The sequence below is a fragment of the Camelus dromedarius genome, chromosome 1 (assembly GCF_036321535.1).
Source record: "Camelus dromedarius isolate mCamDro1 chromosome 1, mCamDro1.pat, whole genome shotgun sequence".
NCBI lineage: Eukaryota > Metazoa > Chordata > Mammalia > Artiodactyla > Camelidae > Camelus > Camelus dromedarius.
In genome coordinates this window covers 88,728,323-88,753,111 of record NC_087436.1, presented here as the reverse complement: position 1 = coordinate 88,753,111, position 24,789 = coordinate 88,728,323, and the positions used below count along the sequence as shown (strand labels likewise).

General features: G+C 37.6%; 1 protein-coding gene across 3 annotated transcripts in view; it reads right to left on the bottom strand.

Annotated features, from left to right (window-relative positions):
- Positions 1-24,789, bottom strand: part of CORIN (corin, serine peptidase) — a 221,645-nt gene that overhangs the window by 164,248 nt on the left and 32,608 nt on the right. For 2 of the 3 annotated variants that reach the window (XM_031435080.2, XM_064486930.1), the window contains exons 2-3: positions 24,365-24,509; positions 13,129-13,329 (exon numbers count right to left, since the gene is read on the bottom strand). In XM_031435080.2, the coding sequence (XP_031290940.2) occupies positions 13,129-13,329; positions 24,365-24,509 (346 nt within the window). The remainder of the gene's footprint in view (positions 1-13,128; positions 13,330-24,364; positions 24,510-24,789) is intronic. The other variant, XM_064486928.1, reaches the window with a different exon arrangement.

Here is a 24,789-nt window from a genome sequence, read left to right as displayed (position 1 = left end):
TGTTTTCTTCCATCTCTGGACCTCTCACAGAATTTCTCAAGTTATAAATAATACGTTCATGTCTTAAGGCAGTTCTAGACAATTGGCTACTTGAGGACAGAGCTTCTGTCTGATCCACCATTATAATCTACATAGTCAAATTCCAGAGCCTGATACCCAATAAATAGCTATTTATGAGTAAACGATGCTTTTTAGAACATTAACCTAGACTGGCAGAAATTGAGATGTCTCATAAAGCCTGGAAGTTTACATAGGCATCAGAGTGAGTTTACACCGATTAACATAATCATAAACAAGTATTGTGAGTCTTATCAATTCAAATACCTCATGCAAGTATTAGGTTAATGATGCAGAGCAGCAAAATAGAAGAATAAAATATGTGAACACCAAGAGACAAGGAATGGTTTGCATCAAATGTGAATCAATGCAAAGCTTTTAGCTGCTTGGAAGTCATTACCATACTTGTTTCAGCTACAAGTAAGTGAAAAGGCATATTCTCCAAAGGCACAAGTAACAGCAAACAGATTCCTATTGATGGGTTCTTGATCTCAACACAAAACTGTACAAAGACCAAAAACCTGAGCTAGTCAGCAAACTGAATGATTTAGGCAAAAGAATATATAAAGTGCCAATTTTCTTTCAGAACCAGAGTGTATAGTAAATTATCTAATTTTTTTAACATTTATCTGAGAATTTGGTTTTTAAAAGATCATGTTTTTCCTTGAATTTGATCAGGATTGATTTTGCAACGCTGTTATCAGCACACTACTGTTTTCTCTTTTTTTGTTTTCTCTACATGGATCAAGGGTATTGGGCTGTTCCTCCTGAAGAGGACACTGTAATAAGGAATCTGGAGAGGAAAGTTTTGAGCCACAAGCCTTTTTGATATGACTGTTTGACTCTCATTTACTATACTAATGTGTTATGGGCACATTAACTTTGGGGGCACATATCATCTGTGGGATATGATGGCAGGATTCATTTTGGAGAGAGGGTCTGGAAGTCTTGCCCAGAAATCTTTGCGAAGGGAAGAACAGGACTGTAGCCAAAGGAGAATGAACCAGGCGCTGTTCCATTACCCCTGTCAAAAGCCTAACTCTGCAAATGATGGCGTTCACTCTCTCTAGGAGGAACTCAATATACCCCAGGGACAGAGTCATCTACAGATGGAATGAAGAGGAAGGAAGGGAGAAAGGGAAGAAACAAGGGGAGAGAGTGCAAACCTGTATTCTAACTTCCTTTCTCTCTCTCCCAAGAATTGTGTACTTCTTCATTAGAATGCAACCATGCTAACTAAATAAGCAGGCAACAATTATTTAAATGCTTCACTTATTCTTGCTTAGATGTTGATCATAGCCAGAGCCCATGGCTGAATCTCACAACTGTTCTTTAAGCCCAGAAAATATGAGTTAGTATATGGAGAGCTCAACTGACTGGACTTGAATCCTGAAGTCTAGCAGAGCACACAAGGGATGATGTCCAGGGTCATGACTACAGCAACTTTCGGAGTAGCAAATTCCTAATGAAGTAGCAGGACTCTCCTAGGCACAAAAAAATCCCTAAACAAAACAAGAAAAACCCCACTATTTTCCTCTAGAGTATGTATCCTTAATCATAATCTGAAGACCACAACAGGCCCAGACATAAAATTTCTGCTGTCTTTTGTCGACTGAAATAAATAAAAGTTAAGAGTTATGTTTTATTTGGCAGGAGGACTCAAGCCTGGAATGACAGCCTCTCAGATTGCTCTGAGAGACTGCTCCGAAAAGGTAGGGGAGGAGCTAGGACATACAGGAGCTTTACAACAAAGACCAGGTAGTTGGAACATTATAAGATTACTTGTTATCTAAAGAAAACCAGGCACCTCAGGTTAAAGAATGTAGTGCTTTTCTACGTATGGTAGGAAGCAAACATTTGGGCTCACTGAATTCATTCCTTTGACAAGCACCTAGCTATCTCAGGCCAGTATCCTGTCCTTTCTTATTCTGAGTCTGCTCAGAGTGCACCATTGTGAGTGGCTGCAGAGGCTGGGCTGCAGGTCTGTCCGCACTGTGGGGTGGCGGCAGCCGCTGATGACTTGATTTCAGCATTCTTTGTTTACTGATATGGTTGCAGTATTTTCCTTCACACTATGAAGAAATTGTATGGGAGAAAAACAGCATCTCTATTTCCATTAACCCACAATTGAAACTTAGCATAACTAAATTATCAATGTAGGCAACAATCACAAAAACAAATTAGAAATCATAGCTATTTTCATATCAACATAGTTATTGCAGGCATTTCAAAATATGATCTATGCTCATCCATGTTATAAAATTACAGTTATTGATCTACTGCAGGATATCATTTAATGTGCTGATAAACAAACATATATATTATTATATCATGAATTTATATTTCTAGTATTTTGATTACTGAATCTTAATAAAATTGCCTTTATGACTCTGTATAATTTCTTTTAAGCATCAAAGTATCATTCTGAGAAGGCACCTGTAGGCTTCACCAGATTGCCAAAGAAATCCTTGGAACAAAGAAGTTAAGAAGTTCTGCTATAAAGCATCACTGCTTTTCCTGCGGCTATGACACAAGCAGTTAGAACTCAGGTACCCTAAAGCAGTATTTCACAAGTTGAAGAACTGTACAGGCTTTTACACAGGAAGAAAGTTATGCAGGTATACATAAAATTAAAGCTAAACGTCTTTACACCTATAGGTCTAACCCAACAATAAAATTGACATATATAATATTAACTAATTAAATAGAAATTAAACCACAAAACTAATAAGATTTAATTATATTAACAAATTAATGTTAACAGTGTTCTGCTAAAACCATGAATAAATACAGAGCTAACTCCCGAGGCACAAGTTCTTCCGCGTTTAGGAAGCTTATACTACTGTGTATCCCTAATGAGCAAGTCCGTTTTCGTCTATTTTAACTGCCACAAAGGCATCCTTTGTACTACATCCCAGTACATGCTTTAGGTTTGCAATTGAGAAGAATGCCTACCAAATCTGCCTCTGTTCCTTTCCTGATGGCTGGCAAATATCTAAGAAATACGGCTTAGCAGCTGCTTTATCATAAAACAGAAACTCAAATACGGGCACCAAAATTTCTTACCGGTACTTAGAAGATGGTTTATCCAGGTTATTGAGAGTAGGCTTACATTAACTATTTCTATTATCATTGAACTGAAAACACACATTTAAGAAATTCTTATAGAGAATTCTGGGATTACTCAGAAAACATCTGAGGTCCCCCAGCCCCAGATGGAGAATACTGTCCAAAAAACAACAGAGGAATATAAGCCCTTCACCCACCCACATTTATGCTGTGAACAAAAATCCTGCAATGTGAGTGAAAATACTGCAAACATATCAGTAAACAAAGAATGCTGAAACCAAGTCATCAGCGGCTGCCGCCACCCCACAGTGGGGACAGGCCTGCAGCCCAGCCACTCACAGTGGTGCACTCTGAGTGGACTCAGAGTAAGAAAGGCCAGGGTACTGGCCCTAGATAGCTAGGTGCTTGTCAAAGGAATGAATTCAGTGAGCCCAAATGTTTGCTTCCTCCCATACATAGAAAAGCACTACATTCTTTAACTTGAGATGCCTGATTTTCTTTAGATAACAAGTAATCTTTTAATGTTCCAACTACCTGGTCTTTGTTGTAAAGCTCCTGTATGTCCTAGCTCCTCCCCTACCTCTTTGGAGCAGTCCCTCAGAGCAATCTGAGAGGCTGTCATCCCAGCTCGAGTCCTCCCGCCAAATAAAACATAACTGTTAACTTTTAGGCTACTCATTTATTTCAGTCAACAATGCATATAAGCACAGATTTCCCCTCCAAACTGCACAATAATCTACTGTCAGTAATCTACAGAGGTGAGTACATGACTCCAAGGACAGCACAACTAACTTCTGAAGACTATAATGAAGACACCAGAGTTCCACTCTTGACAGGATTAGAAAATGTGAGGAAAAAAGGAGATGGGACTTTACCTGATTTCAGCTGTCTAATTAGACTCCCTCTCCCAAAATCCTCCCTTGGATAGTTGCCTGATGAATAGTAATCCAGGTTAAACTGCAGGACTTGCTCTGACCCTCTTAACTTCATGTTTTTGCAGAACTCACTTTCAAACTATTAGAAATACCCTGTTAAAAACAGAAAACTAGAAAGAGAATAATCAGGGTTTTTGATTGGTGTGCAAGCTTTTTTACACACTGCAAATTCTGAGTATGTGTTTAGGGCATTTCAGTACAGAGTTATCAGTGGTAACAAATCACCGCTATTTAGACAGTTTCACTGTCATTATCCAAGTCATTTTATCTCTAGAAGAGAAACTATATAGTTAACTGAGGAAAAAAAAAACTAAACTAAATGTAAGGTGAATGCCCGTTGTTAAGAGAATGGTGGAAATAAATTATGGTATAATGATAGTATGGAATGCTATTCAGTCACTGTAATAATGAATTAGAGCTAAATCATTGTCTTAGAGATATATACATAAAGTATTCTTGAGTGAGAAAAACATTGTTTTTCTCTCTGTATGTGTGAACGAAAATACTGCAATGTGAATGAAAATACTGCAACCATGTTGTGAAGGAAAAACCGGGCTGGTCTGACAAGATAACTCATAAGTCTAGGAATGTGAAGGAGAGGCTGGGCTGGTCTAACAAGGTAAGTCACAAATCTAAGTATTGAAATACTGATCTGAGTTCTGCTAGACTAACTTGTAAATCTAAGTTAATTAATGTTGGTTTGCTGTTTATGTTTTTTGCTAGCCAGCTGGATTTTCAAAGATACATATCTGGCTTTGGAATGTTGGTTTGCTGCCTCCCCGCCTCCACTTTTGTGATGATAATGCTGCTAAAGCTGTTCCATGCCTATTGGCCGAATACCCCAAGCTTGTACTTTACCCTATAAAACCTCATGTGCACATCTTGAAGGTGCTCAGAGCTTCGGAGCAGAAGCCCCTCTGAGCCCGCCGGCGTAATACATCTGAGTACTCCTACCCTCCGAGTGGTGCTTGTTTCTTGACTGGCCTGTCGTTTCCGTAACAATATCAGTAAACAAAGAATGCTGATCGGTGCTGTCAGTGTTCTGCGTTTTGGCAGTTTTCTAACAGGTGTGCAGTGGTACCTCGCTGTTTCAGTCTGCATCTCCTTGATGACAGATGCTGTGGAGCATCTTTCCATAAACTTCTTTGGCATCTGGATTCCTTCTTTGATGAGGCGTGTGTTCAGGCATTTTGCTCATTTTTTAATCAGGTTATTCATTCTTCTTGTTGAGTATAAAGAGATTTTGGTATATTCTGGATATCAGCCCTTTATCAGTGCATCCCTGCCCTTCACCTGCAGCACCGGAGCTGTCCTTTGGGTCTCAGTGCAGTGTCAGCTCTTCAAAGATGTCCCCTGTCTTCCTTCAACCTAAATGCAGTCCTTGTATTTTTTGCTTTCATTGACTCATTTTGTACTTTTTAAATAGCAATTCCCATAATTTATAAGTACATTAAAAAAAAAAAAGGCAATGATTGAACACCGCCTCCCCCACCAGGCTGTGTGCCCTGTGAGAGCAGAGACCCTGTGCCCACGCACAGTGTCCCATGACAGCACATGGCAGATGTCCGTGTAAATGTGTGTAATGTGGGGCCAAACCTGATGAGCAGCTGTGATGACATGTGCTGGTGACCATTTATTGAATAGAGTTTTTCTTGATCTTAATTATTAAACCACATGAATGAAACATGTTTCTTTCGAAAAATAAAACAACAAAGCACAAAAAACCACAACAACAACAACAACAAAGAATGCTGAAACCAAGTCATCAGCGGCTGCCGCCACCCCACAGTGCAGACAGACCTGCAGCCCAGCCTCTGCAGCCACTCACAATGGTGCCCTCTGAGCGGACTCAGAATAAGAAAGGACAAAATAATGGCCCTAGATAGCTAGGTGCTTGTCAAAGGAATGAATTCAGTGAGCCCAAATGTTTGCTTCCTACCATACACAGAAAAGCACTACATTCTTTAACTTGAGTGTGCCTGGTTTTCTTTAGATAACAAGTAATCTTTTAATGTTCCAACTACCCGGTCTTTGTTGTAAAGCTCCTATATGTCCTAGCTCCTCCCCTACGTCTTTGGAGCAGTCTCTCAGAGCCATCTGAGAGGCTGTCATCCTGGCTCGAGTCCTCCTGCCAAATAAAACATAACTCTTAACTTTTAGGCTGCACATTTATTTCAGTCGACATATGTAATAAATGTGATCTCATTTTTTGAAAAACAAAAATGACAAAAATACCTCTATGTATATGTTATTCTATATACATGTATGTGTAGATACATTTATGTATGATTGTACAGGCATGGAGAAAACTATAAAATCATACACACTAGGTTGTTAACATGGGTTAACTGTAGGCAGAAATAAGATAAAATGATGCAAAAGGATAAAGAAATGAAGTAATTTTTGCAAAAAAGTGGGGGGTAAGGCTTCCATTTCAAAATAATATATAATATAATCATATGTGTTCATCATAAAAAGAAGAAAAATCAATTCCCAAAGTTGGAGGAAATGAAAAAGAAGCAAGAGAATAGATAAGGAAAATAAAAGTGATTGAAGAGTAGGAAACACTTTCAGAATGGTACAGTAAGATCTTCCAAAAGTCTGTTCTTCCATAAAAGCAGTAAAAACACTGGGGAAAAAAATATCAAAATCAGATTTTTCAGAACTTTGGAACTTAACCAAAAGCTTGCATCTAATAGAGGAATATTTGTTCAAGAAAAATGGCTGAATCACTGAGAACTATGAGTTTTGTAGCATTTTCACCTGCCCTATTCCCAGCACCCTCTCCTCAGTTCTGCAGGAGCCTTGAAAACCAATGACCTTGCAACCATAACTATGAAAAACAGCAAACTAGGAGGCAATGGAAGGGAAGAATGGGTTTGAAGCTCCTTAAAAAACCATTCACAGAGAATTGTAATTCAACTTGTATGGAAACTCCCTGGAAAGCTTCCATTCTCAACACTTGGCTTTATTTGATCTGACTCAGAGCTTTCTAATGCAAACAGTTTTATCCCCAGGGCACTTGCTGAAAACAATCTGCGGCAATTGTTTAACATAGTTACCCGAGGCAAGGATATCTGCTGGATATATGAGGTGAACAAAAACTTAATAAAAGCTAGAGGATGAAATGTCTGAAGGGGCCTTTGAAAACCTCTGACATATTCTCTGGGATCTAGAAGGCCATAGGTGAGCCCATATCCAAGAAAGGTAAGTCACAAAAGCCACATATTTATTGTATGATGCCTTTTATATGAGGTGTACAGAATACACAAATCCATAGAGACGGAAGGTAATTAATTCTGGACACAAGCTAAGGGAGAGGGGAAATGAGGAATATTGGATATAGCATTTCTTTTTGCAGTGATAAAAATGTTCTAAAATGAGATAGTAGTAATAGTTGCATAACTCTGTGAAAGCGTTTTTAAAATACTGAATAACACATATTAGAGGTTAAATTTTATGGTATGTTGATTATATATCAAAAAGTTGTTTTTGTTTTAATGTGAATGAGAGGTATGATGCATTTTCATCTGATATAGAAGATTTAAGAGCTGGTCATCAAAGAGCACAATGGGAGAACAGAACACTTTCAGCCTTCAGCACATTACCCCACTCTCTTGTTGTTTTAATTCCTGATTAGAATTTCTAGGTTATTTTATTTTGTGCTGTATTATTTTTAACCCAAAGGCTCTTGGTTGGTCAAAGATTTTTCCTCTTTTCTTAAAATTCAGTTTATGCTTAAATATTTATAAAATATGTAAAAAAGAACAGGTGAAAATAAAAATCCAAATACAAAATGCAACCTAGAAAAATCGTTTGCTGAAATATAGCATGAAAGCTATCTATGGACCTCTTCCCTTTCCATATTACATACTACAACTGGTTTTCAAGATGCAACTAATGAAACTCCAGATGTAACAGACATCACATAAAACTTATTTCACATTTATGAAGCCCAGCTCTGCCACACAGTGTAATATGGGAGAGATTCTGGTTAAAACTTTACAAACTGCAGTTTTCTATGCTTTGGCATGATATTAAGGACTCCCAGGAGGAAACATCTTAAGGAAAGGCTATTTCCTGGTACCTTTTGCCAGGAGTTCTCCCCCTTGGTTTTCTACCTAGGATAGAGGCTAGGACAGAATGTCTCACTACTGTATTTTTGGATTGAAGTGGACTCATAATTTTTACATATGCCAGAAGTTTAAAATTACATTTTAATTATAGAATAATAATTTTTAAAGGAATAAAAGCAAACTCTCTGCTAGGTATTAGTATAGATGCAACACATTAAATAATACTTTAAGTAAAATTGGTTAAAATAAATATCAAGTGCAGAAATGTAATTAGACATCATCAATAAAGTGGTCAGATATAAAATTTTTGAAATGACTATAGTTCATTTGTTTATTCAGCAAACATTTTATTAAGCACTGGCCATAAAGCAGGAAACAAAACAGATTACCCTCTCTACTCTCCTGAAGCTTAAAATTTGCTCAGAAATGCTCTCGCTACTTCAAATAAAGCAATTAAATAAAGAATCATGAAATATTTGAAAGGGCACTGATCTAGGAGTCCCAAAATCTGAATCCCAATTCCATGTCTACTGATTAGTAAACAAGTGATATTGGATATGTCACCTTAATTTCTTCCAAGCTTTAATTTTATATCTTGAAAAATAGTGCATATTACCTGTCCTGCACACCTCAACAGCTAATCATAAGGACCACGGAGAAAATATTCAAAAATACCCTGAATCCAAAGCTCTATATTCACCGGGTAGCAATATTGCTGAAATGCATGAAAAATTATCAAATGCCTTATAGTAAGTAATTTTAGTTCATACAGACAGTCTACTGAAGGTCTGTGTGGTCAGACAGTAAAGCTCAAGGCTAACTGTCAAGGACATTAAAAGCACAGAATGACACATATTCAAAGATTCTGACCTTTCTCCATTTAATCATTCTAACTTCCCCTGGATTTCCTTTACACGTCAAATTGCATTCATATTCTCAAGCAATGTTCCAGCCACAGGAAGAGAAAATGAGTCAAACAGACTTCCACCAAACTTTCAAACTGAGCAATAAGTACCATATGTGTCTTTACTCTTCAGAGTATGTGTTTGTCACCTCTGTTTGAATCTTAACAAATGACAGAACTTTCAAAATAGAGACAAGTTCAGTTTGCAAAAGAAAATAACAGTCGCCGTAATTGCAACCACAGTAACTAAACTGAGCTTTTGCTTAAATTACTTCTGTTGAAAAACAGTCCTTAGGAATATGAAGTGCTTAAGATATGGCCAAAATATTAAAAAACTTCAAACTTAAACTCACGAGAGTTAATTTAATTTAAATAAATTTCACTTGGCATAATACGAGTTCGTAGTACCACTGGCAGGTAATGAATATGAATCTGTCTTTATCACTGGTGAACACCAAGCATAAGAAACAGTTAACATCTATCAGTGCTCAGTGAACAATGGAATCCAAACATGCTAACTCTTTGGGGCTAGAGCAACAGAATAACCCTGCTTTTCTTCAGACACTGGCAAACATATACCGTGATAGCTCAGAGTCAGCTTAATCCTTCCCTTCCTGGCTCAGAATGAAAATAAATATGCTGTCCCAGACCTAAAATGTGATTTCCCCTCATGGGTTTTCACGGAATAGGGAGGAACAAACAAGAAAGTGATCATGGATGAATGGGCTTTGTATAATTTTCAATCATACATCCTTGTTTTAGGAGGCAGAAAAAGACAAGACAACTACAGAGAAAGTTCTTAGAGTGGCTGTGCTCTGATGATGATTTATCTGCAATCACTGGGTCACTTTCCACACTAATGGACTCCCACCAGCATTCTAGAAGTTTAGTAAATTGACAAAAAAATCAGAGGGATATTGAGGGATAGAGTCACATTCAGGAGCATATCATCTGCCACTATCCAACTGGCCCCATTTCCACACTTTCTCTTTTCTCTCTCTCAGCTCATTTTCTGGAATTACTGACAAATTCCTCCATTTGTCTTCAAACAAGTTTTGCACATGCCATTTTCCTCAAGATGTGATTATCTGTCAATTATCAACAGGTAAAATAAATTGCATAGCCAGTAAAAGAGGGAGAAGAGAAAGAACATATAGACATGTCAAAAACAAATAGGGGGATAGCTCCTGTTAAACCACTAGGTATTCTGTTATAGAATTGCATGCCAGGTATTCTTGCTATAAAGCATCTTTGCTGCAAACATTTTTGCCACATGACTAATGGAATGCAAGACAATTTTGCAATGAAAGATAAACCGGTTAATAGTTTTTGGTTTGACAGTTTGGTTTCAACTGGTTGAAATCTGTTAGCATTCATTCCAGTTAGAAACATATTGATCACTTTATTGAGCTGACGGATGACAATGGTTTGCCATTAGTTGGTTTCTTGTTTTTTTTTTTTTTAATATATATATATTTATTGAAGTACATAGTCAGCTAAAATGTGTCAATCTCTGGTGTACAGCATAATGTCCCAGGCATACATACATATACATACATATATTTGTTTTCATATTCTTTTTCATTAAAGGTTATTACAAGATATTAAATAGAGATCCCTGTGCTATATAGAAAAAAATGTTTTTTTATCTGTTTTTATATGTAGTAGTTAATATTTGCAAATCTCCAACTCTCAGATTTATCCCTTCCTACCCCCGTCCCCCCTAGTAACCATAAGATTGTTCACTATGTCTGTGAGGCTATTTCTGTTTTGTAGATGAGTTCATTAGTGTCTTCTTTCTTTTTTTAGATTCCACACGTAAGTGATATCACATGGTCTTTTCCTTTCTCTTTCTGGCTTATTTCATTTAGAATGACGATCTCCAGGTCCATCCATGTTGCTGCAAATGGCATTATTTTATTCTGTTTTATGGCTGCGAAGTATTCCATTGTATAAATATACCACAACTTCTTTATCCAGTCATCTGTCAATGGACATTTAGGTTGTTTCCATGTCTTGGCTATTGTATATAGTGCTGCTATGAACACTGGGGTGCTTTATCTTTTCGAATTTGAGTTCCCTTAGGATATATGCCCAGGAGGTAGATTGCTGGATCATGTGGTTAAGTCTATTTTTTAAGGAATCTCCATACTGTTTTCCATAATGGTTGAACCAAACTACATTCCCACTAATAGTGTAGGAGGGTTCCCTTTTCTCCACACCCTCTCCAGCATTTATCATTTGTAGACTTTTTCATCATGGACATTCTGACTGGTGTGAGGTGATACCTCACTGCAGTTTTGATTTGCATTTCTCTGATAATTAGCAATATTGAGCATTTTTTCACATGCCTATTGGCCATTTGTATGTCTTCATCAGAGAATTGCTTGTTTAGGTCTTCTCCCCATTTTTGGACTGGGGTGTTTGTTTTTTTTCTTATTAAGTTGTATGAGCTGTTTATATATTCTGGAAATTAAACCTTTGTCAGTCGCATCATTTGTAAATATTTTCTCCCATTCCATAGGTTGTCATTTTGTTTTGCTTATAGTTTCCTTTGCTATGCAAAAGCTTGTAAGTTTAACTAGGTCCCATTTGTTTATTTTTGCTTTTATTTCTATTGCCTGGGTAGACTGCACTCAGAGAACACTGCTAAGATTTATGTCAGAGAATGTTTTGCCTATGTTTTCTTCTAGGAGGTTTATAGTGTCTAGTCTTGAATTTAAGTCTTTGATCCATTTTGAGTTTATTTTTGTGTATGGTGTGAGGGAGTGTTCTAACTTCACTGACTTACAGGCTGCTTCCAGTTTTCCCAACACCACTTGCTGAAGAGACTGTCTTTTCTCCATTGTATATTCTTGCCTCCGTTGTCTAAGATTAATTGACCGTAGGTCTGTGGGTTTATTTCTGGGCTCTCTATTCTGTTCCATTGATCCATATGTCTGTTTTTGTGCCAATACCACACTGTTTTGATTACTGTAGCTCTGTAGGATTGTCTGAAGTCTGGGAGGGTTATTCCTGCAGCTTCATTCTTTTTCTTCAGTATTGCTTTGGCAGTTCTAGGTCTTTTGTGATTCCATGTAAATTTACAGATTATTTGTTCTAGTTCTGTGAAAAATGTCATGGGTAATTTGATAGGGATCATATCAAGTCTGTAGATTGCCTTGAGCAGTATGGCCATGTGACAATGTGCCAAAAACAAACAACAGTGTAGAATAAGTTTTCACAATGCAATACAAAACTCAGTTACAAATATGCATCCTAATACTTGAAAACTGATACCTCTCTTAATGAAGGAAAAAAATTATAGCAAAAAAGAATAAGTGTGATGCCAAATGAGAAGATAAATCAATAAGTTTTTTAAAAAGTGTATAAAAATACTATAAACAAAAGACTAGGAAGACAAGGTACAACCACAAAATAAAATCAGTTCCTTGTGCAGTATTGCCATGAATCTACATGCATTTTAGATGCATTCAAACATGTTGTATTTAGCAATAAAGTCTTTTTTAAACTGTTATTCATTTCATGTGTTTCATTATGTTTTTTTAAATGTCCCTCTTATTTTTCATTGTTTTATCTCTTATGGCAAAACTGCCTTACAGCCAGTTAATTACGCAGCAAAAATGCTAGCGGCAAAGATGTTCACAGTGAAAGGACATAGAATTGGGATACCTGCCAAAAGGCACCAATAACAAAATAAGCAACTTAATTTACTTATTAATTTAACCATCTCAAAACAAGTAACTTAAACCTTAAAAAGCGAAGCACAAACTTTCAGAGGTGAACCACCACAAAATCAACACTATTATATTGGAGCAAGCAGCATAAATTTTTATGCCTCAGAAACGTTGAATGGCATTGGCACACTTTTATTTCTTGCTCCTGTCCCTATCTGGATGCTGAGCTGATGGTATTTTGTGTTTAGGAATAGGGCACTCAGCTAGCTTTGCCAGAAAAGGGAGCAGAGCTTTTCCTGTGTGACCATTAAGTGATTGTGAATTCAGAACATCGGTTGCCACACTTAAAAATATACCTGTGAGTTCCACAGACATTAATGGGCCCAGGCATTCAGCACCTCCAGACTTACTTGTGTTCCTGTGATTTTGGTCCCCTGGGAGAGAAGCACCTGTGGTCCAGACTGGAATGTGTCGGGTAGGGTGTGCCGTAGACGTCCCAGTACTCTCATTAGGAACTGTATTTGGAAGAATAACATCAGACACGTGGACTTCACCATCAGTGACTAAAGGTTCACTTCCATTTGATTTAAAATAGGCTTTTTTTAATGTTCCTGAAAGACCAAAAAAAAAAAAAAAAAAGATATTTTCAAACATTACTAGAAGTTTTTATTTAAAAAACCTATTAGGAAAACTCTAGAGTTACTTTCCCAGGCAAACACAGAGAGAAAGATGATGGTCAGCAAAACTACCTACTTCACTGGGACAACCATGAGTTTCTCTTTTACTGCAAATCATATAACTCTGTGCTCTCTCAAGAAGTTTAGAAACTGAGTCTCCCATCCAGATTTCCTACTACCCAAAGAATCTAGGGCAATTCCACCTCACCTGGGACTTACCACAAATAAATAAAACGTGGCGAATCTTAGAGTATTTCCTTCCTGCTTTCTCAGTTTCTCAATTTCACACATCACTTTGTGCTACTCAGTACCCAGGACACATGCTCTCCCTGTCTTTCTATCTGCCACTAAGGACAACAGAGCCTGCCTACCATCAGCCTTATATTTTTCCATGCTTTGCACTAAATTTCAGTGAACTATACACAACAGATAATAAAAATGATAGGGCTCAAATATTTACCAAGACTTAACAGAAACCCCAAAAAGGAAAACTCTAATTCTAGCAAAACTGAAAGAAGGAACGTAATTATCTTCATCTTCAACCAGAAGCTATAAAATATGATAATAAGCAATAGTTATTAAACTAAGGTTACCAACTGGTCACTTTCTCAAGGTTCATGAACAAAATAGTCAAACCTGAGATTACTGGAAATCACCTAGCTTTGGCTTCAGGCAGAAAATCTGAAAACTTTGAAAGAGATCATGTATTTTTAACTCAGTCAAAATAGACAACAGACTTTCCAGATTATACAGCACTCTAGTTGAGTACACCACTAAATAAATGAATCTGATATTGATCTATTATAGAAATACCCAAGGGAGATTTTTTGTTTTCCTAAAAGCATTTACAGTGAATGCTCTAATTGGCTCTCACTTTCCCAAACAGTCTATGGAGCATTAAAAATAAAAGAAATATAAATAAAATGTTTAATATCAGTCTATGGAAAAAATTCCTCTACATGTGCTTGACACTTGGAAAACATTAACTACAAATCAAAATAGAAAAGCAGCTGCTTTCTAGCTAACTAAGGTCAACAGTTTCATCTGCCAAAGGATTCTAAATAAAACAGCAAAGCATAAAAGCTAAATCATGACCACGTGGGGCAGGTAACACATTCTCCAAACTGTCTGTGTGATGATGAATAGACATTAAATGCAGTAGGTAAAATGAAAGACTTTAATTGTTCTTGATTTTCAAAATGATTTTGCACTCATCCTAGTTTAAGATAAATGTATATGATAGACTTAATTACTAAGTAATATGTATTTCACTCATACAGAAAACATTGCTACTTAATTATATATAATTTTATATTTCATTTATTGGTTGCTCTCTCCTTTACGAGGTGCCAGCTCCTCAGTTACATCCCTGAGTAATTCACTTAAAGGGAGTTCCTTATTGTATGAAATATTTCAACAGTTATTCGTAACATTCTGTTCGTATTCATTAGCCTCATTAGTAATATTTCCTTTAACTTTCTCACATAACCAAAGTGGTGAAAGTGTTAATAACATCTGTTTACTCTAAAATATCCTTTAAACACTGACATTTTAGGAAACACTGACTTGGATAACAGTTTTCTTAAAAAAAAAAAAAAAAAAAAGTACAAAGTAGCTTCCTTCCTGTTAAACTCTACATGTCAAAGCAAGTTGGCAGAACAGAGAGAGAACAACATATATATATGTTGTATTTAGCAATAAAGTCTTTTTTAAACTGTTATTCATTTCATGTGTTTCATTATGTTTTTTTAAATGTCCCTCTTATTTTTCATTGTTTTATCTCTTATATATATATATATCTCATATATATATATATATATATATATATATATATATATATATATAAAACATTCCTAAACTATATTTTTGAGAGAAAGACAGACAGACAACAACCCTGAAGGACCTGTCTTTAAAATCATGAAACCACTAGACAATTTGTTTTCAAGCATCTCTAGAAATTGATCAACTCTCCATTATGCGTCTTTTTAAAAGCACAATAAACAGAATTCAATAAGACAAGCTACACCATGATGAGCTGAGAATTATTAGCCCCAAGTAGCATGTTCATTCTTCCCACATTGCTCCATCCTTTTCCACATTCCTGTTTTATAGTGCTGTGGTTAAAAGCACAGATTCTACAGCCTGACCACCTGGATTTAAATCCCATCGCTAACACTTACTAGCCCTGAAACTTTGGGAAAATTATCAACTGCCATAAAATAAGGAAAATAAAAGTGCCTCCCTTTATGAGGCTGGCCATTAGTATTAAATTCGTCAATACATACATAAACCCTTGGAACAGTTCCTGGCACACAGTAAGTTCTCAATAACTGGTAATAATTACTAATGAGAATAAAACTGTCTTCCTCAGGACTACTAAGGTACTTTTAAATAAATGCCAATTTCCTTTTATTATAAGTGCATCCCAACATAACAAAATGGCCAAGGAAATTTTCAAAAGTGAATCACATAACCCACTTTTTGAATGAAAGGACTGGCTCTTCCACATTAAGTTATTAATAGAAGGCCACCTTATATCAAGGTTGTATGGCTCAAAAGTGTTTCAGCTCTAACACAGCTCTATTCAACAATGTTTAAGAAATAGTCTGCAATTCCACTAGTAATAGCCAAGCTTTACTGATCACTTACAACGAGTGGCCTGAGCTCTGTGGTAGGCAACATAATGCTTCTCCAGAGAAGTCCACACCCCGAGTCCCAGAATTTATGAATAGGTTACTTTACATAACTTACATGGCAGAAGGGATGTTGCAGATGTAAGTTAAGGAATCTGAGATGGGGAAATTACCCTGAATTATTCAGGTGAGCCCATGGCAGTCGTGGGGTCCTTATAAGCCGAAGAGGGAGGTAAGAGAGTGGGTGTCAGAACTACACAGTGTGAGAAAGACTCAGTGAGCCATTGCTTGTTTTGAAGATGGAAAGGGGCCACAAGCCAAGGAATGCAGAAGCCTCCAGAAGCTGGAAAAGGCAGGAACAGATTGCCCCCAGAAGGAATGCGGTACTACCAACACTTTAACTTTAGCCCAGTGAGACCTATTTTGGGCTCTGACCTCTGTAATTCTAAGGTACTATATCTGTGTTGTTTTAAGCTACCAAGTTGTTATAACAGCAATAGGAAACTAATTCAGGCACCTTACTAAGTATCCTCACTATAGGCATCTACTGAGCTAGCCTTCCAAAAATCCGATGAAACTGCTCCTGTAATTAACTCTTCTTTATGGAGTTTGAGAGAGAAGGAAACAGAAACTTACAAGAGTTATTTAACTTACCCAAGAATTGAGTTGGAACATGACATACACATACGCACACACCCACACACACTTCTCACTTTGGAAAAGGTACACAAGTTAAAAAAAAAAAATCAACCATTATATGCACATAAAAATTTATTTTTCTATGATGTGAGCTTGAAATTAATTCCTTATCTTTATTTCTCTAGCCATGTGGTAACACATTTACTTTGCATTTTCTATGTGCCAGGAACTATGTATTTCCTCTCTGCTGAAAGTAAATTATAAAATTTAGTAAGAAGTTCTTATCATCATGATGTTTAAAGATTTGTTGAGGGGGACAGGCATGCAATCTAAAAATAAGGACCCCGCTGCAAATGCTTTGAGAATGATATAGAGCAATCTGGTGACGGAAAGTAGAGAAGGAGCTGTCATTCCATTTGAGAAAGTCAGAAGAGGCTTCTCAGGGGAGAATGATCCACAACGTGAATCTTAAAAGATGGTTAAAGGTTTTCTAGGTTTGAGCAAAGCATTGGTGGGGAAAGAGTTGTAGTAATAGGGAATGGAGGACTTTCTAGATAGAGAGATATGCAAAAACTGAGCACCAAGTAATGAAACATGGCAAGCACACAGGCGACCGACAAGAGAAAAGGCTAGAAAGGAAGTAGAAGCCAGACTGTCAAGGGTATTCCCGTTAAAGGTTTGGAATCGATCTTGTTGTGATAGAGAACTGCTGAAGGGTCTTAAATGGGGTGAAATGTTAGGATGATCACTCTGGCAACAGGGTGATGCTTGAAAGGGGCTAAGTCTAGCAGACTGTTAGAAGGGTATTGCAACAGTCCAAGTGAGAAAAGAGGGAGGCCTGACCCAAGGCAAAAGCAATGAGGACAAAGGGAACATTTGGGAGAGAGCTTTTGGAGGCAAATTAGGAGAATATAACATGAAGAGTCATAGGTCCCTTCAAGGTTTCTGGTTTCAATTACTGAGAAAATGAAGTTATTTACCAAGATCGGGGTGGTAGTCATTAATGCTGTTTAGCAAATATTCTCAATTCTCTCCCATTCTACTAGGGCACATGCTGGAGTTATGTTCTCTGGCCTCATTCTCTGTCTCTTGACATCTTTGATGTTGGTCAAAGGGTACAAACTTCTAGTTATAAGATGAGTAAGTTCTGGTGATCTACTGTATAGCATTGTGATTGTAATGAATGACATTGCATTATATGCTTTAAAAAAAGAAACTCCAGTGCTCTTTTTCTTTCTCTCTGGCATAATAACCACAAAGGTTCAAGCTGGTCCATCAATTCAGTCCCTGAATGGCCTGAATGAGCATAGCCCCCTTGCCATTTTGCAAAGGAAATGCTACATGAGTGAGAAACTGACCTTTACTGTTTTTAAACCTCAAGCATATTAGGATTACTTTTGTTACACAGTATAGCATAGCCTGTCCTGACTAATACAAGAGATAAAAGAAAATGAAAAATAGAAGTTGTAGAAGTTTACTTTTAGTTAGTGTAATTATTATGAATACATTGAGTATAAAATGCCTATGAAATATTCAAGGGGAAAAAAGTCTAAATCTGGAGCAATCTAAACACTCCCTACAGAAGCCCCTGCCAGGCTACCCCACAAATTCACATCTTCTTTGTGTTCCCTTGAGCACACTCTGTTTATATCAATCATATATACACTAAAGTGAAGCTGTTTTCTTGTCTGCCTTCCTCAGAGGTAGGAAGGTATATTATGCATGCCTGCATCCCAGGCACCTGGCAGAATGCTTGGCACCAGTGTAGGTCTCAATAGATATTTGTTGAATGTATGAATGATGAAGGAAGTCATGGGAGTGGATGACACTGTCAAGAAAGATAGGGACGTAAAGTGAGAAGACTGCTTAGGACAGACACTCTAACATTTAATGAATAGATAGAAAAAGATGAGCTTAAGGAGACAGAGAAAGAGCAGCCAGAAACAGAAGGAAAATCAGAAATGATAATATCCAGGCAAAGCAGAAGAGCACTTCGAGAAGAAAGGAGTAGTCAAGACTGAGTAAGGTCATATCAGAGCATCACATCTTAATGGAAGAAAGCATTGGTGGCATGAACAATGAACACGCTCATTCAGAACAGACGTAAACAAACAGAAAGCCTACACTCTCCATTTCAAACTCTTGTTCAAACACACATTGGTTCCAAGTGCTGCACATTCAAATAAATGCTGCACACTGGGGGCCTTGGTTAGAACAGATTTAGTAGCATGAAAAGAAGAGAAAGAGGGAAAGATCAGATTGCAGTGGATTAAGGACTGGATGAAGCATAGAAATCACCTGGGGATCTTGTTAGACAGCAAATTCAGCAGGTCTGGAGATTCCAGATTCTGCATTTCATGCAAACTCCCAAGTGATGCTGACATTGTTGGTCCACGGACGACACTCGAGTACAAGGCTTTAGACCACCCTTCCCAAAACTTTAGACATTATGCATAACCTCAGGCCTGAGCAATTAAGGAAAAATATTCTTCAGTTTGAGAACTCTACACTGATGAATCTGCACAAAAGGCCAGGGTTATGAAAGGAATTTAGAGATTTAAATAAGGAATGTGGAGGCAGGTCATAAAAGATCATAGAAAATCTGAAAGTTCTGGTGTAAGGAAATAAGGATCTGGAAGGTTTTCCGTTTTATAATGGTACTCAAAATACAACATTATAAGTTAGGAAGTTAAGATTCTTATCATTCCAAATTCTTGTAAAAGCCCCAAGCTGCTAAGAAATTTGCTAAGAGAAAAACTACAGTTAAGTTCAATAATCTTCAGCTCCTTTAGCATTTCTGAAGAAGAAAATCACTTTTATAGAGGAAAATTTCTCTTGAGTTCAAGGAAAACGGACTATGTACCATATTTCCTACACTTCTGACCATACTAATTTCCTTCTTCATTGCACGACAGAAATTTAAAAATTAATAAGCCCCATGTAGACTTTTCACAGTATTAAGAAAACTAGGAAAGTAACCTTAGGCCATTCTTCATAAGCTTAAAGCTAAAACAAAGAAAATTTATTCTAAATGTGGATGAGTGGACAAGTCTTTGAAACCAAGTCTTCAACAGCTGGGAAAGAAAAAGAAGCATTCTAACAAGCTTTTTGGACCATAACTTTGGTGAAATCAAATTGAGATGATTAAGTCTGCAAAAATCAGTTCAGACCATACTCGAAAGCACCACATTTGTAGAGCACTTGCAATAACTCCCCATTTCTTCTCCCTGCCACATAGTCTACCCTTGCTCCACATAGCTGGCAAAGGCACATTTTCACAGCCCTAACCGGATCAATCACGCCTACTCTATCATCCCCTACTCCAGTCATCCCCCACTCCACCATCCTCATGGTGAAGTTCCATCAGTCATCCCCTACTCCATCATCCTTATGATGAAGTTCATGTTTAAAGTGTCCCACCTCAGGGAAGGCTTTTCCCATCTCACTTCAGACCAGGTTCAGACCCTTTCATCAGTTCCCAAAGAAACTGTCTCTTCCCACATAGGAGTTAACTTCGTAGTAATTAACCAATTGTGTGATCATTTTCAAGCCCCTCTCCCTCACTGAACTAGGAAACCCACAAGGGTAGGCTAGATTCAGGGCTGTACCCAATGCTTATGGGATATAGCCTTGAACTTAACAGGCACTCAGTAAATGTTTGTTAAAGGAATAAACAGTATCAAATTATACCTACAATTTTGTGTCTGTTAAATGGGCTCAACATATCAACACAATTTTACTGTAAATGTTGCATATATATGTTTCTGTATTATTTATGTATTGACACATAATTTAAGGCAGGTGTCGTCTAATCTCTGATAACGTGTTCCACAGCACAAGCTGATTCTTTTGCTCGTGATGGCAGTGTAACCAGCTGCCAGTCCAGTTCTTGTAAGAGAGGAATGAGTCTATGAATGTAATGCTCAGGCCTGAGCATAGAAGTCGCCCAGAAGTCAGGTGAAACAACATCACACTGCAGATGTAGCAGTTGGTCAACTTTATTCCTTCCTAGCTACTTTATTGGCAATTAAACTATGCTATGGCAATGGCTTGGTCATAGGGTTATGGGTTTATGGATTATGGGATTACTATGCCAGAAGGTCATAGCACACAGATTTCAGTTCTTATGGATAGAGTTAAAAGGAGATAAGCACATTTTTGGTCAATTTTTGAGTGAACTAGAGCTATTTATTAAATCACTATCTAATATTAACAGTAATGTTCATAAGCAAAAACAACTTTCATTATGAACTTTGTCACTTTATAAAATCACATTCATAGATATTATCTCATTTGACTTCCATAATAATTCTGTGATGTGAATAAGAATCATGTACCTATCCCACAGAGAAGGTAAAACATCTGACCGGAAGTCACACATCTAGTAAATGGAAGAGTAAGATGCCAAACCCAGACCTCCGAGTGTCCAGCTATACGTTTTCTTCTATGTCATATGGCCTTTCAGTATTAGCCTGTATCTGAAGAAATAAAAACCTGAGTATAATATTGTACTTTTCCCACTCTTCAATTTTCCTTTCAATTTCTTTCAAAAACACCAATCTTTGGAACCAGACTATCTGCTGATTTTAGAAATACTACACTAAATTAAACTAAACCTTTGTAGCTCCAGCTTCAGTTGAAGGGATTGAGGAAAGAAACAATTTGCTACTGCTTTCCTCTATAACCTGCTGCTAAAATAATTCCTCAGAAAGTCCAACTCTCTTACCTTTAGAAATCTTTTTGCCCTCTTCACTTTATGCACGAGGGAAGCCCCAATAGACAAAATTAAAGACACAGAGTGCATCTTGTTTGTTAGCATAAGGCTTCTATTACCTTTTCCTAACCAATAATCCCCTCACTATCACCTCTTTGTCCTTTGAAGCCAGAGCTCCTGTTATATGCACACATGGCATTCCAGCATCCCTAGCAACCCTTACAGACCCAGAAATAACCACAAGACTTTGAAAGAGCATGGAGTTATTAACTCAAACCAAACAGAACATTTTTTAAAATAAAGCAGAATTTAATGTGGTTTTTTTAAAACAAAGATATAAAATGATTTTATTGCTCATCACAGCAACAAACATCTGTTATATAAAACAGGAAATGTTCATTTGGGCAGATATTATTTAATATATCTATATCAAATCACCTGGTACAGAATCTATGAAAAGAATGTTTTTGAAGACTGTTGGGAAAATCCCACTTTCTAAAGGTCACCTACATATAAGTCAAAATAGCACTTAGAGAAGCTTACAAATTGGTACACTTCCTAATCACACAAAAGTGATTAAAAAAAAAAATTCTGCTCCTACGTATAAACCCAAGAGAAATGGAAACATATTTCCACACAGAAACTTGTACATGAAAGTTCAGAGCACCATTATTCATAAAAGCCAGAAGACAGAAACAACTAAAATGTCCATCAATTGATAAATAGAATTTTTTAATGTGGTCAATCCATGCAACGGAGTACTATTTGGCCTTCAGGTATCAGGTGTTGATACATACTACAACATAGATGAAAATATTACACGCAATGAAAGAAGTCAGTCACAAAAACCACTCGTGGTCATATGAAATGTCTAGAATAAGGAAATCTAGAGAGACAGAAAGTAGGTTAGTGATTGCTTAGGGCTGGGGCAAGGCGGGGGGATAGAAAGTTGGGGGTGATCACCAGAAGGGAACAGACTTTCCTCTTGAGGCAATGAAAATCTTCCAAAAATGACTGTGGTGATGGTTACGCTTACCTGTGATTATATTCAAAATGACTGAAATACACACACTTTACATGGGTGAATTGTATGGTCTGTAAAGTGTATTTCAATAAAGCCATTAAAAAAGTTTAAATTTAATAAAAAAATTAATTAAAGTAATCCAGTTAAAGCACTGTTTTAATAGCACCCCTCCTCTGCTCAGTGCCCTCTAAGCACTGAGGTACTTGAAAGTGTGTTTCAGACTGATTCAGCATTCTACCTGAGAATGAAAGGAAGCATTCTTCACTGTGTGTGAGCCGTTCCACCACACAGCATCCTGAGAATCCGACTGGTAAAAATAATGGTGGTAACACTGAGGTATGAGCCTCTACCAGACGGACCCTCCCAGACATAATAACAATTACAAAGTCTGGACAAATACAAAAAAGCAACTCCCTGAAGGCATGGGAAAGGAAACAAAAGCAGGCCAAGTCTGGAGGGGAGCGGGGTCTTGGAAGAAGTGAGTGGCAGGGATGAGTTTCAGGATTTTGCCCTGCCTTTAGCTCGAGAGCAGCCCGCAGCTGGCCCCACATGGGGCAGGGTGATTCAAACCCCAGCAGAAAACCTGCAGGCTTCATGGCCTGAGGCACTTTCCGTCCTCTTCCTACTTGTCACCCTGTGACCTGTGATGTGACTCTCTGCCCTTGGTTTCTGTGAAACCCAGCATTTCCGGGTTCCTTCCCATCTTCTCAAACCACTTTTCCTGTATCTCTTGATCCTTCCTCTTTGTCTCCCCTAAATACCAGCAGCCTCCAGGCTTTCCCTCAGCTTTTCATCAGTCCACTTCCTCCCCCCGGGTTCATCTACCCCTGCTGCTTCCTCTACTACCGAGCCTCCTGCCTTTGTAGCTGCTGTCAGCCTCCCTTCTGGATAGTTCTAGTTGCAGACCAGTAACAGTGGGGTGGAAGTTAAATTCTAAAGTCAGCACAGAAGCCAAAATCTCAGACAGATTCACAGTTTCCCTTAAAATTCCCTTAGGAAGGAAAGGTGTTAGTGCTTTTTTTTTTTTTTTTTTTTTTTTTTTTTTAGTTTTCCAACAGAGTAGTTTACTTTTAAATATACCTTACAAATATTATTTGATGATTTATAATAACTGATTGGAAAGAAATAATGATTTGAAATACAGAAAAACCTGCATGAATTATATTCTTACATTTTAAAAGGTTACCTGCCTAGAATATGTTATTAATAGAGGATCTGGGAGGCTTAGGGAGATATACAGTTTGAAGCCATTTCTTAAAGTTCTTTTTTAAGATTACTCAGAGTTGCTTGAGGGAGGACAAGCAGAGCTGATGTCTGATTGTGTTGGGGGCACCTTCCTCTGCACAGCAAAGTTAATTTACTTCCATGGTTTGGTGTTAGAGTTCTTATGTTCTTCCATTTCTTGGCTCAGCCTTTACTGTTGAATTTGTTCAAGATAAACGCCCTTAAACTATGATTCCACTATATTTGTTTGTCCCACAAAGTATCTCCAACTTAGCATGTCCAAACTGAACTTCCAGCCTGCCTCCATCTACCTGCACCCCACTTCTTCACCTTTACTTCCTATATTAACAGATGGCACCAAAGTCAACCTGGTTGCCCAAGCCAGAAATCCAGGAGTCTACCTTGACTCCTCTTTCTCCCTCACACCAAAATTCAGTCTTGGTTTCTGTTGATTTTAATGCACCAAATACCTTAGTCCAGGCCCTTATCATCTTTTACTTGGACCATAGCCAGTCACCATATTGGTCTCCCTCACCTTCATCTCTTTCCACTCCCAACCCCCTGCAGTCTATCCAGGTCTGCTGTCTTTTGCAAGTGCAAATCTGATCAGATTTCTTCCTACTCGGAAAGATCCCCCAATGGTCGTACCACCACCTATAGCAGTAGAAATCACTCTTCTAAATCACACAAATTTTAATTTTAACTTCATTTTCCTTTAATAACAGCATCACTCACCAACAAAGGAGAGCAGGATCACCAGCAGGACAATGAGAGCACAGATACACGGAATCAGGACCAGCAACAGGAAACGGAGAGTAGTAACAGTCGCCAGCTTCTGAGAGCAGCCATCACCCATGTTATTGTCATCAGCTCCCAAGACCTGAAGCAGGTGAAGAAAACAAAACATGGCTGCAATATTACAAAGCAACTCAGTACATCGTCTGAAATGGTACAGCTGTCCGTTCAGAGCAGCAGCATTCCTGAGAGATTTTACTGTGTGTACTTTAAGGCATGTAATGAGGTTAGTCACCAAATCATATTAATAAAAAAATAACTGTACAAACCACATTCACGGCAGAGCAAATCATCCATTTCTGAAATGTTTTTCAGGAGTATATGAACTTGTAATGATATTCCATCTCGATTTTTGCCAACTTGCC